The 18,031-nt window shown below is 35.7% G+C and overlaps 2 protein-coding genes across 3 annotated transcripts; both read left to right on the forward strand.

Annotated features, from left to right (window-relative positions):
* Positions 1–6,196: 6,196 nt before the first annotated feature.
* Positions 6,197–8,284, forward strand: EMB3101 (Tetratricopeptide repeat (TPR)-like superfamily protein). 2 transcript variants are annotated; one of them, XM_012982385.2, is made up of 2 exons: positions 6,197–6,381; positions 6,644–8,284. In XM_012982385.2, the coding sequence occupies exon 2, from the start codon at positions 6,664–6,666 to the stop codon at positions 8,158–8,160; it is 1,497 nt and encodes a 498-aa protein (XP_012837839.2). In that variant the 5' UTR covers positions 6,197–6,381; positions 6,644–6,663; the 3' UTR covers positions 8,161–8,284. The 2 variants fall into 2 exon arrangements, with proteins under 2 accessions (XP_012837839.2, XP_088680509.1); XM_088824383.1 differs by having other exon boundaries at positions 6,198–6,381; positions 6,718–8,284.
* Positions 8,285–10,242: 1,958 nt separating this feature from the next.
* Positions 10,243–14,275, forward strand: LOC105958374 (uncharacterized). Its single transcript, XM_012982383.2, has 4 exons — positions 10,243–10,517; positions 10,874–10,962; positions 12,512–12,593; positions 13,947–14,275. Exons 1-4 carry the CDS (start codon positions 10,254–10,256, stop codon positions 13,998–14,000), a joined length of 489 nt encoding a protein of 162 aa, XP_012837837.2. The 5' UTR covers positions 10,243–10,253; the 3' UTR covers positions 14,001–14,275.
* Positions 14,276–18,031: the final 3,756 nt, after the last annotated feature.

Genomic DNA, 18,031 nt, shown 5'->3' on the forward strand with positions numbered 1-18,031 from the left:
ACGGCGGAGCGACGGCGGCGCAGTGGTGGCCGCGGGGAGAGTGGCCGAGAGAGAGAGAGTGTAGCGGCTAGGGTTAGGGTTTTTTCTCTTGTGTATTTGCAAGACCTATAAATCTTGTATTTATAGTGTCTTGCTTAAAACCCTAGCGGGCTTAAGTTAGACCGGGCCCAACAGCTTAAGTGCGCTAGTACTTTTACTTGCTCGTTTCTCTCAATTCAATTACCGAAAAATTGCAACGATTACATTTTCGGATTCATTATAAAATCCTCGTCAATACGAGTGTCAACTCTCATTTTCCAACTTTCTAAAAGTGGAAACCCTAGTTCAGTGCACTTTCTAAATTTGGAAACTTTCCGATTTAGAAAGTCCACTACAACGCTCGCCTATTCTTTTTCTTTTCTTATTCTCATTCGTAATTCCAAATTACGAACGTTGGACTCAATCGTATTGACTTCCAATCATGCAAAGATAAACTATTTTATCTCTGACCGTTTATTCAAAGATCTCATGTGCACGAGCAGTGTGACCCTCGATGGTTCAGGTGTAAGCTAGCCGTGGGCCCACAACCCTTTGTGGTCAAAACTCGTCCCTTAGAGTTACGATTAAGATGAAGCTCGTTTCACCTTAATCACCCAACGAATCAAGATTGGCGTCTAGCAACTACGCGTCATGATTCCGTAGATACAAATGAAGTGCCTGCAAGAACCTTCAGATATAGTTAACGTACAGTACGGTCCCTTCGATTCATATGTCCCGATCGAACTAGAGGCATTGGTTCATCGAGACCTCTTTATATGTTCAATGACTGTGGGGTCGTTCTAAGTGTTGTAATCCTTACGTGCATGACTTAGAGAATCGAATTCTCTAATCATCACTTAGTCAGCTCTGACCAGAGACTTAGAATGATTACAAACTTTCAGAACACACAGGACATCCAAGACTTTTCTAGCGATCGAATCCCTGACTACAATGCACAGACCTCCCACTAGATTTCGGACTGCGCGAACACTGGCCCTTGGGATGGTCCTCGGTGGAACTCAGGGACAGGTCACGATACAGCTGGTCCTCTAGTGAAGTCACGGTGATGTCTAGGTCATAAGTACTAATGGTGTACAACTATACCATAGATATCTCTACTCGATTATTGGGAACCACTTAGAGATTTCTAGGGTGAGGGAGTTCAGTGAACTCGTCAACTTACGAGCACCCACTTATGCATGCCGATATCACAATACCGTTTACTGATGAGATGCAGTACACATACACTAAGTGCTAGTCTTAATGGGAAAGACCGATATCCTCATTAATGGCGTAACCCTTCGACTAGGAACACGTTTAACAGTTATAATACTTAAGTAAATATCTCACGATCCTAACGATCAATTACTATTACTTGTAATAACTGTAAGGACTATATCTATGCTTGGGACAAAGGGACAAAGATATAGAATGCCAAGGTGTTTTATCATTAATACGAATAAAGGTTCGTTTATTACAATAATAAATACGAAAGACCACAGCCACATGTTGGCTTGTTGGTCACCTACTCTAACACCTCCGACGCGCGTGCACGCCCGCGCCCCTGCTCCCCGACACGCCGGCATGATCGCACCCTGCTCCCCGACACGCGCGACTGCCCACGCCCATCACCACGACGCGCGCGGCTTGCCCGCGCCCCGCTCTCCCACGCGTGCGCCCCCTACGCTCTTGTCGGGTGCGTCCTCCCGCCCCGCGCCCGGTTGTCCAGCAAGCGCGCGCCCTGTTCCCCGCGCACTCAGCTAGCCTACGCCTCGCGCTCCATCATGCGCGCACTCTGTGCCGCCAAAAGAAAAAAAAAAGGCGAATGAATAATAATAACTTGATTATTATTATTCCACGACAATGATTAACACAAAACTACAACAGTGATCTACTCCCAACTCAATTTCGCGCCAATCGCGCAATGCACGCTCTGACATCTCCAACTGCGATATGTGCTTGTGCTCCTCCTCCACCGTGGGACCTCCATTCGCGCCCGCAACCTCGATCCACGTGATCCTCCACCGTGCGGTATCGATCCACACGTGCGTCCTAGATACACGCACCGCTCCACAATCGTTGCGATACAACTCGCTCGGTCCTACGAACATCGATAAGCGCGCGCACCTATCTCCTCTCACTTAATCTCGCGCAACTTCCACTTCGCACCACATAATCGCGAGAGAATTTCAACGCGCTCTACTTAATTGCGCAAGGATTCTTAATGCGCTCCACCCAATAGAGCTCGCTCTCCGCAGAGAAAATAAGAAATATTGATGATCTACGCCACGCCAACGACTAACGGAAAACAACAGCACCGATCTACTCTCGACACGCGATCCGAACCCTTTTCGATTAGGCTCCAACATCGACTCGAGAGTGGGGGGCTTGCGAGACAACTTCCACAAGGAGCCAACTCCACCGGTATTACGAACCCGTAGCGAGACAAATCCCACGAGGAGCCAACTTGCTCGGAGACAACTCCCACAAGGAGAGAACTCGCTCCGTCCTACAACTCTTGTGAGACAACTCCCATGAGGAGCAAACTCGCTCGGTCCTACAACCAGTAACGAGACTACTCCCACGAGGAGCAAACTCGCTATGTCCTACATCCCGTAGCAAGACAACTCCCACGAGGAGACAACTCGCTCGGTCCTACAACCCCGTGCGAGGAAAATCCCACGAGAAGTCAACTCCCTCGGTTCTACAAACCCGCAGCGAGAGAACTCCCACGAGGAGATAACTCGCTCGGCACTACGAACCCGTTGCAATGCGACTCACGAGTGCCGCCACCTCCCTCGATAATAAGACTCGCTGCCAGACAACTGGCACGATGAGACAACTCGCTCAAAGCAACTTCAATCCACACGCTCCTCAGTCGCGCGTCATCTAATGCTCCAATAACTTCGCTGCAAGACAACTCCCACGAGGAGACAACTCGCCCGAAATTCACTATATAATCGCAAGCTCAAGTTAGCACGATTACAACCCTAGAAATACTTAGAGATATTATGGGAATCTATATAGCCTGGCTAGCTTGATTACTCAAAATTTATCTACTTGTTTTCGATGGGTCCTTCATTAAAACGTGGCCACGGTCCAAACATACTTACGACCCACGAGGTCTAACAAGGGGCACGATCCCCATAAAATAAAAATCTTGAGAGTCTGATCCCCTCCTCAAGTACATCACGCACAAGGCTATATGTAAACACATACAAGCAACGCGTCAAAACATTGACAATGTCGATAAATAACAACTCCCACGAGGAGAATACTAGCTCCGTGCCACTACATTATCGCGAGACAACTCCCACGAGGAGATAACTCGATCAACTCTATTACCCCACGACGAGACAACTCCCACGAGGAGATAACTTGATCTGCGCTACCACATCGTCGTGGGACAACACCGACGACTCAAGTAACTTACATCACGTTCCAACGCGTTTTCGCACACCATCCACTACTACAATTTTTACTCTCGACACGATATGTCACCCATTTCAACATGGCCCCCACATCGACTCGAGAGTGGGGGGCTTAATGATATGCTTAATTGACCCAACCCAATGGGCCTACAAATTATTTATCTACTGGGCCACGAGCCCAATATCGAAGACCACTATCACCGAGGCCCAATCACCTTCAAGTAAGGTTTGGCCCCGACAATCTCAACTAAACTATAAATAAAGGTTTAAACTCATTTCTTAAGGTACGTCCTATTAACTGAGCAATACTATTAACTGTATTCTCTGGACTATTTCTATGATCAGCACGTCTGACTTGAGCGTCGGAGGGGTTTCCGCCGGATCAACCCCCGGCCTAGTTCACGTATTCTATGATCGCAGGTACCTCAGGATCATCAAGTTGTCAAGCTACTGATCCGCTTTGCTCTCCCAATTCATTTTCTACACTACCCCAGGTGATCTAAGTAATTAACATCATCAGTAATATATATGGAAGGAGAACACATTAAGGTAAGTATCGATGTCTTTTTTGAGCTTCGAAGTCGATACTGAAGTTTTTTTTTTTTGAAACCCGCCGGCAATTTTCGACACATACATGTCGATTTTTTGTCAATTTTCAACACCAACGTATTGAAAAATATATTTAGAAAAAAAAAAAACAAATTTCGACACATACCTGTCGAAATTGGGAGAAATTTTGACATGTATGTGTCGAAATTTGTTTTTTTTTTCTAAATATATTTTTCGACACGTTGGTGTCGAAAATTGACCAAAAAACGACCTGTATGTGTCGAAAATTACCGGCGGGTTTAAAAAAAAAACTTAAAAATTGACTTCGAAACTCAAAAAAAACATGGATACATACCTTAATGGGTTCTCTTTCCATATATACTACTATATTATTGTCTTATAACTCCATTTTATAAGTTTTGTGAGGTTTTATTTTTTTGAATTTGGAGATGTTTTGGAGGATTTAAGAAGATGAAGAAGATAGGATTTAAGGGTCCATTTGGATTGAGGGATTTGATTTGAGGAATGGATTTGAAATGACTCCAATTTTGGAGTCATTTGAAATCTACCACTATTGCTCCAAAAACAACTAAAAGGGAGGGGTGGGGATTTGAAATCCATCTCCAAATCCCTCAATCCAAACAAGTCCGAGGGATTTGTTATTATGGATTTGAAATCCCTCCCCCAAATCCCTCCATCCAAATGGACTCTAAGGGATTTGAGTTTGGGGAGAAGAAAAGAGGATTTGTTTTTTCTTTTTTTCCTTGGTATTGAAATGAGGGATACAAAATTTGTTTGTATAAATTGTCTTTTGTTTGATGAAGGGTGTTTTTGTACTTTGCTAATAATCTTTTTTATTTTATGGTTTTAAACTAAGAAAAAATTGTAAAAACTTTTATAAAAAATGGTTTTAAACTTGAAGGTACTGAAGTGAGAAAATTTTGAAATTTGTTTTAGTTACCCCTTTTTTTTATTCTGTTGTACAGGATGTGTGTGTGTTGTAACTTGTAATACATCTTTGGGTAAATTACACCTACACCCCTGAGGTATGCTTAAATAACTTTAAGGTCCCTGTGGTATCGATAATTACACTCACCCCCTTGAAACGTAGTTATAAACTCTAATGAAATAATGCATTGGATACGTTATTACGATAGAGTTCTAACGGACTATTGGTTTCAGAAAGTGATGGAGACAACAAAGAGTTATGGGTGATTTAAGAAATATCGGGGGAGCCATGTCACCCCATAACTCCCCATAACTCTATGTTATCTCCACCCATAGCTAAAAATAATAGTCCAATAGAACCCTATCGAAATAATGTATCTAATGCATTATCCCGTTGGAGTTTATAACTACGTTTCAGGGGATGAGTGTAATTATCGATACCACAGGGACCTTAAAGTTATTTAAGCATACCTCAAGGGTGTGGGTGTAATTTACCCTACATTTTTGTAATTTGGTCCTTGAAGGACTTCTATAGTTATATATTATCACAGAATGTGAAATACTAGCACATTATTTAATGTATTAATATTCATATTATTTCAACTCACTTTCATTTAATTATTTTACAATAGGTATTTTTGTGTAGTCCCGCCTAATGCTTAAATTTATCATCCAAAATTCAAAAAGAAAATCTATATTTTTAGGGATATTGTTAGCCCATTAGCCCGTGAAATTTGTTATATATGATTCGAGTGTGGCTGAGTCATGACCGATAAATGGTGCCAAGTGAAAGATGGTAAAAGACAAAAACACATAGTTCAATGAGCGGTCGAGTAGTAGACATCTATTTGGGTGCCTGTCTAAGAACGTAAGGAATGATTATCGACGGTTGAGCAATGGCGTGGCTTGACGTACAACCGACACGAGCTAGGAACGAGGAGTAAGACTTAGGGATGTCAAGAGTGAGTCTTGGCAGTCCGACACAAGATTGCGGACAAGGGTCTTGGACGTTTGCAGAGCGATTAAGGCCTGAAAAACATGGAAAATACCCATTTGTAATTTGTAATAGTAGGTCAAGTGGCTTTTCAGCGTACCGGACGTCATGTATTCATAGATAGTTTTAGCAGTAGGAAGTAGGAAGTAGGAACTTACTAATTAATTTTGTTTTTTCCATTCAAAAAAATAAAAAAATAACTTTTTTGATGTATTCTTAAATCTATTTATGTAATTACAATAAAGTCCTGTAATATAATTCTTTCAAGCTCCAAACTCCATTACCAGATTTATATCCCCTCTTCTGTTCTTCCTTTCCCCCCTTTCGTCAAATCCCTAAAATTCTAATTCGAATCCAGCCAGTCCATTTCCGATCGCCACTGCCCAACTGATTCCAACGATTCGCCGGAGATTCCTCGATAAATATTTACATCCCATTCCGGTAAGCTCTCCATCACTTCAAATACGATTAATCCAATTCGTCTTTATGCTTTCATGGTACCGATAGAGTTACTCCGTACGAAAATTCCTTAATTTCTGTTCTCATGTTGAAATTTATGGTTAAAATCTCCCTTTATTTATCTGTGTTTGGATTTTTCGTGCGCTCTCAGTTGTGTTCATAATTTGGTTCTGTATAGTATCTTCCTTGTAGATATTATTGTTAATGAGGTTAATTTCTTTTTTGATTTATTTATAATAAACAGATTGCAAGTGTTCAAACGCCATGAGTGTGGTGAGATGGCCGAGGCTTTTTTTAACCCCAACTCAACTCTCACAGCTAATACTCAGCCAGAAAAACCCATTAAAGGCCCTCGATATCTTCAACGAAGCTAAAACTCGATACCCGAACTACCGCCACAACGGTCCAGTTTACGCCACCATGATCAGAATCCTAGGAAGCTCCGGGCGGATAACCGAGATGAAAGAAGTAGTCGATCGGATGAAAGACGACTCTTGCGAGTGTAAAGATTATGTCTTTGCCAACTTAATCAGAACCTACGCAAACGCGGGCTTGTTCGACGAAGCCGTCTCTTTATTCCACACTCTCCCCGAATTCAACTGCGTGAACTGGACAGAATCTTTCAACACTCTTCTGGAGATAATGGTGAAAGATTCCAAGCTGGAATCCGCTTATCACTTCTTTGTCGAGAATTGCCATGGTTGGGAGATCAAGTCTCGAATACGTTCGTTGAATTTACTCATGTCTGCTCTCTGTCGAATAAACCGTTCTGATCTTGCATTGCAAGTTTTTCAAGAAATGGATTATCAGTGGTGTTGTGCCGATAGGGAATCTTACAAGATTCTGATGAAGGGCTTGTGTGAAGATAGAAGACTCACAGAGGCGACGCACTTGTTGTACTCGATGTTCTGGAAGATTTCTCGAAAGGGATGTGGGGCCGATGTTTCTATATATAGAACACTATTGGAGGCTTTATGTGACAATGGTGAGGTAGAAGAAGCCACTGAAGTACTCGAGAAGGTCTTGAGAAAAGGTCTAAAGGCTCCTAGAAAGTTCCGGAAGAAGATCGATTTAAGCCAGTTTTACCATAAAGACGAAGCGGGGATTTATCAAACAAAGGCTTTGATTAATGAAGCTTTGATTAAAGGTGGGGTTTCGGGCTCGGACGGTTATCGGGCCATGGCTGTTGATCTTTATTCGGAAGGAAGGATTGATGAAGGTGGTAAGGTGCTCGATGAAATGCTCCAAAGAGGGTTTCGTCCGTCTTTGCCGATTTACGAAGCTAAAGTAGCTGCCTTGTTTAAAGTAGGGAAAATCGATGAAGTAGTGTGTGTTGTTGAGAGGGAAATGATTGAGAACAACTGTGTTCCGAGTCTGAGGTTGCACAACGTTGTAATAAAAGGGTTGTGCGAGAAGAGGGAATTAAATCGGGCTATGGAGTACTTCGAGAAGATGTTTAGACGAGTCGGTTGTGTACCGGATAAGGAGACGTATAGTTATTTAGTTGATGGATTGTGTTGCGATGGTAAATATATGGAAGCTAGTGGAATGTTGGAGAAGATGGTGATAAACTCGTTTTGGCCGGGGGGTGAAGTGTACGGTAGAGTTATACGAGGGCTTTGCTTAATCGGGAATACGTTTAAAGCTGTTTTGTGGTTGGAGGAAATGATTAGTCAGGGTAAAATACCTGATACATCCGTGTGGTGTTCTTTGGTGTCTTCTGTTTGTTGTGATGAGATTTTGTCTCTAAATTTTGAGTGAGTTTTGATAATTGTAGGCGAGTTTCCTTGAAAAGGCAAGAGTTTGTCTTGTTTTGATTTTTGTGTAAAAATTTATATATATATAATTCATAAAAAATCATAAATATATTGTTTTAGTTAACAAAGTATCCTACTATATACTAATTAAAAATAATAGGTTTTATTCCAATTTTTGAAAGAAAAAATTAAATCCGATCGAAAATATGAAGTATATATGGAAAAAAATAACCATATTTTTGATCGAATTTGATGCGGGATCACTCAAGTTGTCGGGAGTCTTTCGAGTTTCGATCTAAAGAGTTGACAAAGAACACATGGATTTTGAAACTTTTGATCGGAATTAGAATCGATTTTTCACTTTCCGAAAAAAAAAATGGGTATGTTTTCCGATTTTATACGTACAATTCCACCCATAAAATATACATTTTAAATCCTAACAATGTTTTTCAATAACATTAATATAAAAAGGGGCTATATGCCAAACACCCTTCATTGAGATTTTAATTCTTGATAAATCTTTTATTTATAAATGATATTTGAGATAAATCCAATGGGCCTCAAAAACCATATATGCACCCACTAACTATTAATTAGTATAATTATTTAATTTAAAAAAATTATACCCATAATCCCACACCCAAATCTTCTCCAAAAATTATTCCCTTTATCACGCTACTCCAGTTTTTTTTTTCCTTTTCGTTTTTGTAATAGTTTTTAATTTAAAAAAAATTATATCCATAATCCCACACCCAAATCTTCTCCAAAAATTATTCCCTTTATCACGCTACTCCAGTTTTTTTTTTTTTCCTTTTCGTTTTTGTAATAGTTTTCTTTATTTCGATTTAAAAGAAAATTTTGTAATTTTTTATTTATTTTTATTTTCAGTTTTTTATTTCAATTTTTTTAAATGATTTTTTATTTATTTTCTTTCTAGTTTTTTTAAATGAAAACCACTCTATATAAGCATAAAAACCACTCCGTATAATAATTATATAACATGAAAACCACTTTTTATAACAACTGTGTAAACTTGAAAACCACTCTATATAACAACTACGTCAACATACAAACCACTCTGCATATGCAGTTATTTAAAAATCTGTACAAAATTTATTGACAACCGCTATGAATTTATCAAAAATAAAGCCTGACATTATGAAAACCACTCCGTATAAACAACTATATAAACATGAAAACCACTATGTATAAAATAGCTATATAAACATGAAAACCACTTTATATACACAACTATATAAACATCGAAAAATCACTATGAATTCTAACAAGAAAACATCAAAAATTCTACGAAAAAGAAGCTATAAAACCACTATAAAGGACACCATCTTCTCTCCATTGAACCCTAGAGCATAGTCCGTGTAATCATCTTCTTCTCGTTATTTGAAACGTAAACTACTATTTGAAAAAATCATCATCTTCTTCCTCCCATCAGCAATTTCGTCAAAAAAAATCATCAAGAACAAAAACATTACCAAAATTAAAAGAACAAAAATCAGCTGTTAAAAAAAAAAAAAAAAGAAACAAGGATAAGAAATCAAAAACATGTCAGTTCAATTCATTCAAAACATTTTCCTTTCCAAGCAACTTAAAATCCACTCAAATGTTATCGAAATTCACTACAAAGTTATCAAAATCCAATTGAAAATTAACTTACTCCACAACCAAATTAACATAATCAACTATGTAACTATCTAAATCCACTTTTAAACTATTTGAATAAAAAAAATTCCCATCAAATAAAAAAACCCAAAGGCGTTGTCTCGTCTTGGGGGTTAGTAACCTATCGGAGGCGCCTGTGAGAGAGAATCAGAGAAGCCGTAAAAAGAGAGAAAAACGATGAGATAGAATGTCAAAGAGAACGGTTGAGAATTGTGGCTAGGTTAAAAAAATTAATTAGGGGTAAAATAGGTTAAGTATGTTATATTTTAATTTAATATTAATTATTGGATTTATGTTAAAATGAGGAAGAAAAAATGGGGCCGCCGTAATGGGGAGTTTCATATGAGGGAGTTTTAGCAAATTCTCCCATATAAAAAATCATCAAATGCATGTAGTTTATTATAAATATTTAGTAAAATGAAAGATCCAAAATATAGCGGAAATGGAATGTATTTACTATTTAGGGAAAATAAAAACCAACGATATAAAGTCCACAGTAAAAAGCGTGTTTTTGTTCTCTCACCGCACGAACCGCAGAGAAATCACCGTTCAGTACTAAACCAGAGTCCCCATTCATACTGGTCAATTACAATCCCTCCCAAAAAATACAACATTTTTCACTCCGCGAAAATTTTCTCTCAATCAAAGGTTTTCCGATCGATCATATCTCCGATGGCTGAGGTAAATCCAAAATCTACGGTATCGTATGTAACCCTATTTATTTTCGATTTGTATATGGTGATTCCGATTTTATCATTTACCAGCAAATTCGATGCATTATTTATCGATGCTTAATTTCATACAGTTTTGGTGATATCTGATGTAATTGAAAATGTATATTTTTTTTTTCAATAGCGTGGGCCGTTGAAATTTATAGGTATAGCTTTGATTCATGGTTGTTGGATTTGAACGTTGATTTTCTAGTTTTTTATTTTTTATTTTTTTTAGGGAAAGGTTAAATTCCAGTAATTATGGCATGATTTAGTTCGTGGTTGTAATGATTCTGGTTTTTGACATGGTTGTTTTGTTTGTTTCAGATTGAACTAAAAACTGCGCCTGCTGATTTTCGGTTCCCGACTACCAACCAAACCAGGCATTGTTTCACCCGTTACATTGAATTTCACAGGTTAGTTCTTAGTCGCAATGGCGGATTTATCATTCTTTTCTGTTTCGTGTAATGAGCTTGTTAAAAATTACAATATCTTGAAAAGTAATTGATCTAATGAATCGGAATGTGTTTAGCTGACTGTTTAAAAGTCTAAATCACGGGACGATATTATGTGGGCACAAATTGGAGAACTTGCATCGAATAAGTAATGATATGAGCATAAGATGTATGTGCTCGTATTTAATTTGACCTCGTTTTTTCTGTTCTCTTGAAATGCCTTAACATTTATTTGACCTTTTTGAGTTTTATGAGTCCATGACAATTATAAATATAGTTATTTTGTGGGTTAGTAGAGTGTGGAATATGCTTTACCAAGTGGCAGGAAAAGTTACATTAATGCACACACACATCTTCTTTGATTAGGTAGAATAGGGAAGTACCTAGAATGTTATCAGAGAAATCTTTCAATTGAAGTTAAGGATGATAAAACACGGTATGTGATTAGGCACTTTGTTGACGAACAATGAAATGTTTATTCCAATTAGTGTTAAGCAATGTAGTCAAAATCGAGATCTAAATCGTAAAATCGTAAGATTTTAAGATTTTATAGACTGAAAAGGAGTAAGATTGTACTAAAATCGCAAGTGCCTTAAAATCGTGTGAAATCGCGTTAAAAATAGTTAAAAACGCAATTTTAGTGCGATTTTGGTTTTTATCAAGAATTGGGGTGAAATTTTGGATTTTTGCCTCATAAATTCAGTTTTATAACTAAAAAAATTTAGCCAATTACCAAATAATCCAGAATATATAAAGCCCAGCCCTAATTTGCCCTAAAATAGCAATCTATCACGACGAGAAGAAAATACTTCTCTTCTGCTTAAAAAAACATCCAGCGGCCGTGAGTGTCAGTTTCAGTTATCACCTAGCACAATTTATGTTAGACTATGTTTGATTAATGTTAAAACATGTTTTGCTAATGTTGGTCTGTTTTCTATATGTTAGGACATATTTTATGTATACTACGACTTATTTTATTTGTGTTACGGATGTTTTCTAAGTAGTAAGTACTAAATATATTTATTTTACAATACATCTAAAATCTTATGATTTTAAGATCCGATTTTACGTTTCCGATTTTATTACCCCTCTCCGATTTCACTTAAAATCCCGATTTTAACTACCTTGGTTAAGTAATGGAGGTGAGCCCTTCTAGCATGTACGGGATTTGGGAGAGGAGGAAACTTGCACGAGATTTTCATTTAAGCTCTGATAGTTATATGCATTAAGAGCTGTTTGAGTGGTCGTATTCACATCGAGGCCCTTGACATGAATGGATGTCCTAAACTTTGGATTTATTCTTTGATTTTGTAAATATTAAAATTGCTAATGATGTCTAAAATCTAAAGGAAGAAGACGAACGATATTTTTTGGCAGTGCTTATTGCATAAAATTTGGCTATTTATAGTCACGAGAGAACATACGCTTTTATGAAATACAAAATAGTTGAGATAGTGTACCCATTTTATTTTTATTTGACTAGCAATTAATAATTATTATGTGTTTTCAGGTGTGTGGCTGCTAAGGGTGATGAATCTGGTGATTGTGGTAAATTTGCCCAATACTATCGTTCCCTCTGCCCAGGGGAATGGGTAAGTTGATATTCTGGAGGCCTATCCTTTCAATTTTGTTTTATATGGACGAAACGCGTTTCGTTTCAATGATTTTGAAGGGGTGATGTAGGAAGGCATGTGTTTCGTTCTGTTCATGCATATGTACGAAAGGGTGTCGAATTATGTTGTCCATGCGCTCTTACATATAAAATCGAGAAAATTTGATCTATTTCTGCCTAATTAGTAGTTATTTTATCCAAGAAATCTGTTACCCCGACAAACGACCACATCGCACATAGTATCCGTTTGAAAACCTTAGAGTGTTAGAGATGAACACTTGTTTCCATTGTTATTCCAACGCCTGTATGGCTATGCTAGTTTCAAACATCCAACATCTACTAACACGTTTCAGGAGCTGATAATTTTGGACTTCTTATTTATCAAAACGTAATATTGCTATTACGCTTCAAACATATGAGTTGTAAATAGAAACTCTAGTAGATGCTTCGTCAGCATTTTCAGTGTTTGGCTTATAACTTTAATCATCCGCTATTGAAAACCCCTTGTCTGAAACATTTTTCTCTCTTTTATAATTGTGAAATATCAATGTTGCAAGCAGCATAATGTCTGTATTTACGTGTGAACGTGATAGTAAGGCATACCGACCGACGTATTTCATATTGGTTTCCCTTAGACCTGCATTAGGGTATTCATAATTTACAGATAACTAGTTGATGATGAGTTAGTTTACTAAGGCCTCGTTTGGTTGGGGAGATTAGCCATGATTAACTAAATAATGGGACTTTGTTTGATGTTTGCTATACCCAATAAATTACCTGGTCGACCCGCAAATATTATGTTATCATGCCTTATCTTGCCTTTTAGGCATGTTTTTTATTGGATCTTCCAAGGTCTAATAATACAATTGGGTTTCATTAGATTAATTAATTTTATCTTAGCTAATCTTATCTTGGCAACCAAACGAGGCCTAAAAAAATTAGTATTTGATCCTCTTTTGTTTTCAGAGATAATATATCTTTAACATTAATAGAAGTATTCTGCCTTTGATGTAGAAATTATTCGTTAAGCTTCAATACTCCGTCCCCACTAAAGAGTTGCAAAACTCGAAAATCTGCTATCCCATCGTATATTTATTATGTCTTCATACATTCAAGCATTTGAATATCTTTGTTTATTTTCTTAAGGTTTGAATAATCTATGGCATGATTTCAAACTTTTGAAGATTTCCCACTTTGACGGGGATTTTTTAGCTGCTCTCTCGTAATTATGCTATTTTTTTGTCGCTTTTAAAATATGTTTGGTCTATCGAATTTTTTTCATCAATTGTGTCTAATTTCATTAATCTTTGTCGGATGACATTAATTATTGCAGGTTGAGAAATGGAACGAGCAGAGGGAGACTGGAACATTTCCAGGGCCACTCTAGTTGAACAACAATATTAGGGTTTAAGGACTGCGGTACTCGGGTTTGCCATTTAACTCTGGTTTGATGATGCTAGTCATTTATTTGGGTTTGGTTTGAAGTTTAAAAATAAAAATATTAATAAATCAATTTTTTTTAGCAACTTTCTGAATTGTGCATACAATTCTTATGCTTCTCTATTGTGCGAACAAGAGTTGCTGAAGGAACTGATGTTTTTTCTAGTGTTGATTGGACGCTGTTGTTCCTATTAATGTTATCCTTGTTTCGGTTTTTTGAAATTGAAACTTGTTTTATCGAGATATTTACGACATCAAAATTATGAAAAATAGATCATGCATCAAAAACTTTCGAAGATTAGTGTCGAATTGAATTATAAAGACTCGGGGCAGCTAATTTGGTATAGCTCGATTGGCGCATTTCAAACCAAAAAATAAAGGGCGGGTTTTGTTTAGATTGCATTTGGATGGAAGAATTTGAGGTGATGATTTCAAATTCAAGGTGACAAATGTATTGAACTTGTTTGAATTTATTACTTTGATAATGTATTTTAAATCATTATCTCTTACTTGAAGTTAAACTTTTTTGAGTTGTTGGGATAGATTTCAAATCCATCTCGTTTAAAATTTTATATCAAAATATTTCAAATGCCAATAGTCTTGATATCTTAAGAAAATAATTTATTTATTTCAAATAGTAAAACGAAAAAACAGAGCCTTTGAGTGTTTCATAATTTTAGATTACTCGTTTCGGGTGAAGAAATTGAATACGTAAGAATATCGTTTGATTACTCATGAAGACTAGTCCAACAATGAAAAAAAGTCAAACCTCAAAAGAAAAGATAAGCCGCGTTTGGCAGTGACAATCAATATTGTCAGCTTATGGATTGGGTCAAAGGGAAAATATCTGCGTTTTAAAATTATTAGTTAAGACTTGAGACAAATTAATACCTGTACTATAATAATAATACGGTTCTTAGCAGGCTGCTTAAATATAGAAATATAGAACACCCAACTGGAATAGTTCCATTCAATAACTCTTTTATTTCTCCAAACATTATAAAATAAATAAATAAATAAATATCTAACTGTTGACTTTTCAACACCTAGCTTACGTATTCTGAAAGGTTCCAAGTGTATATTATTATTATTATTATTATTATTATTACTATTATTATTATTATTATTATTATTATTATTATTATTATTATTATTATTTTAATAATGATATGATATTAGTACAAGGGCTCGTTCGGGTACCGCTATAAGGTTCTACTGACTAAATAGTAGGGGCTAATAACATGTTCGGTTGGTAAGATTCACACTTTTTCAAACCCGCTACTAAAATTAAAGCCCGCTATTAAATGCTATTATTTAATTAAATTAGTAGCACCCCTCCTCCTGAGATTAATTTAATAGGGGTGACCAAAAAGGAAAAATACAATTTTATCCTTAAAATCATATTTTATTATTGTAAACTAAGTGGTTTTATAGACAATTCATATATAATAACCGATTTTAACAAATTTAATAGAAAATCTAATCTAAGAAACCGAACACGCTACTAACTAAATAATTAATTAGTCAGTAGGGAGTTAATCCAATCTCATGTAATCCAATATCGGTAACCGAACGAGCCCTAAAACAATTGAAGAATAACAATTATTAATTGTAATAATAATACATAAATAAATAAAAACTGGAGGGTTCGAGGGTTTCCCTGGTGAGATCACACATGTTTCCTGTGGAGATAAGGAAATCACTTCGAAATGCCTCAATTAATTAAAAGTTCCTATTTTTTTTTTTTTTTTTTTTTTTTTTTTCTACTTTGTTTGACCAATCATTATACTTTATTTTTATATTATTGAGGTATTTTTTGGGTACTAGGAAATTGATATAAATCTGAAAATTCAAGAATTAGTAATATTAATATACAGTTAAACGGTTAAACCTCTATAATTAATATCATCGGGACTAGACAAATTCTATTTATGTAGCGAAAGATTAATTTAATAAAATATTTTTCAGCTCGTTGCCTTAGAGTCGAGACCGAAAAACATATTTTAATTTAAACAAAATTACTAAATTATTGAGTATTAATTTATCTTTGTTTTATTGTAATTTGTACCTATGCCCACAAATACCACGTGCAAATTGCTTAACGAAAACTAACCTACGGTACATGGGGTGTGACTTAATCACAGGGTCTAAGTCTTCCAAAAAAAATAATATATATATATATATATATTAAATGCCACATGGATTGGTTTAACATTACAATGACTAGTTTATTTGATGCTACATCTGGTAAAATATACTAAGTGATTATTAATCATTGATCTGCATATAATCACTCACAGTTGTGTGTTTACATGCTTAGTAAAAAATTATTTCATTACATCAAGGTTTAAAAATCATCCGGTGTAGTGCGTAACATTTAATAGACCTTATGTAAGATATTCTTTGTTAGACGACTTCAGTTAAGACATAGTGTAGAAGACTCAATAGCTACTTCATTATATATATATTTATATATATTTGAGATACATCACTTATTTCAGTGTTTGTAACTTTATAAAATATTTAGGTGGTGTTTGCAAATGTTTTTTGAAAGTGATTATGCGGTTTTTTTTGCTCATAATCTGTTTTTAGGTGTTTGCAAAAACAACTTTTGCTTTTGCTTCTCTTAAAATAATCTGCTTTAAGCTATTTTTTTAAAAGCACCCATAACCCAGCTTTTTCAATTTTAGTTCATTTTCCGAAATATTTGCAAACACCCCCAACTTTTAGAAATAAACACTTAAAACTAACTTAAATCACAATCACTAACTTTTGCTTTTAAATAATCATTTGCAAACACCACCTTAATGCCTCCGGATGGGAGTTTAAATACTATTCTTCATTTATATTTATTTATGATTTTATCTTAAGAATAGGAAAAAAAAAAAAAAAAAATAAGGAGTTGACTGAGTCATCGGAATCATATAGTTTCCACGTCATTCCGTTGCGTTTACACGTCATTTGCCGTTTACGTCATCCATGAAAGTTGGTGCTAATCTAACGGGGCTTTCATAGTTCCCACACCGTTACCAACTTGTTCTTTTTATTCTCGGCTTTTAATTGAGAATGTTAAATAATTTTTATTCGTAATTAAATTATGAATGCATTTCATTTTTCTAAGATTTTCCCATTTTATTAATTAATTTTAATTAGTGACAGGAATGTGGACATGTGCTTTAGATACGACGTATATCGGAAGAATCTAATTTTGAAATTTATTTTGAGGTATGAACCCGTATTTCTTCTCGTGCAATGTACGAGATAACTTTCAAAATTGAAAACAAAAAATTATTTAAATAAATGATAGTAACAATTATAACAAAAAATATAGTATACTATATAATACTCCCTCCGTTCCTTTTTAATTATTTCTAGAAAAATATATGTTCTTATACTAAAATGCCCTTGCCAATAATTAATGTGAGAGAGTGTTGGAGATAGTTAATAGGGGTAAAATTGATAATTACACAATTAATGCATTATTGGAAATGTAAAGTGAGAGATAATATGGAACAAAAATAATTTAAAAAAGAGACAGTTATTGTGGAACATAGTGAGTAAAATTTATTATTGATATTTAAATTACAAATATTTTATCCTATTGAGGTAACAGTAATATTTATATTCAATGGAGGTTAAAAATAATATTTATTAAAAACCATCCAATATTATGGTTGTTGCGATGATCCAATTACTTTTTTTTAATTCAATATAATTTAGATAGGGCAAATTTCACATCAACCCTTGTAAATTTTTAATTTCCGCGCTTTACCCCCTCAAATTTTTTAAAATCGAATGCTTTTTTCAAAACGTTAGTCTCGTTGCACATTGCCCCCAGGGCAAAACTCCAATGGTTTGTTTATTCACTGGAATTGAGTATTTTTGTTGCATGTTGCCGATTTAAATGTTATTTTTGTTACATGTTGCCCCCTTAAAAACACTACATTTTTGCATGTTGACCCTTTAAAATGTTATATT

This window comes from Erythranthe guttata, chromosome 10 (genome assembly GCF_056151865.1).
Source record: "Erythranthe guttata isolate IM_541 chromosome 10, IM_541, whole genome shotgun sequence".
Lineage (NCBI taxonomy): Eukaryota > Viridiplantae > Streptophyta > Magnoliopsida > Lamiales > Phrymaceae > Erythranthe > Erythranthe guttata.

Excerpts from the sequence above, each read along its gene's own strand:
- EMB3101 (XM_012982385.2), top strand. The coding sequence starts at position 6,664 with ATGAGTGTGGTGAGATGGCCGAGGCTTTTTTTAACCCCAACTCAACTC.
- LOC105958374 (XM_012982383.2), top strand. The coding sequence starts at position 10,254 with ATGAAAGATCCAAAATATAGCGGAAATGGAATGTATTTACTATTTAGG. Across the intron at positions 10,518-10,873 it reads TCATATCTCCGATGGCTGAG|ATTGAACTAAAAACTGCGCC; the intron begins GTAAATCCAAAA and ends TGTTTGTTTCAG. Across the intron at positions 10,963-12,511 it reads CGTTACATTGAATTTCACAG|GTGTGTGGCTGCTAAGGGTG; the intron begins GTTAGTTCTTAG and ends ATGTGTTTTCAG.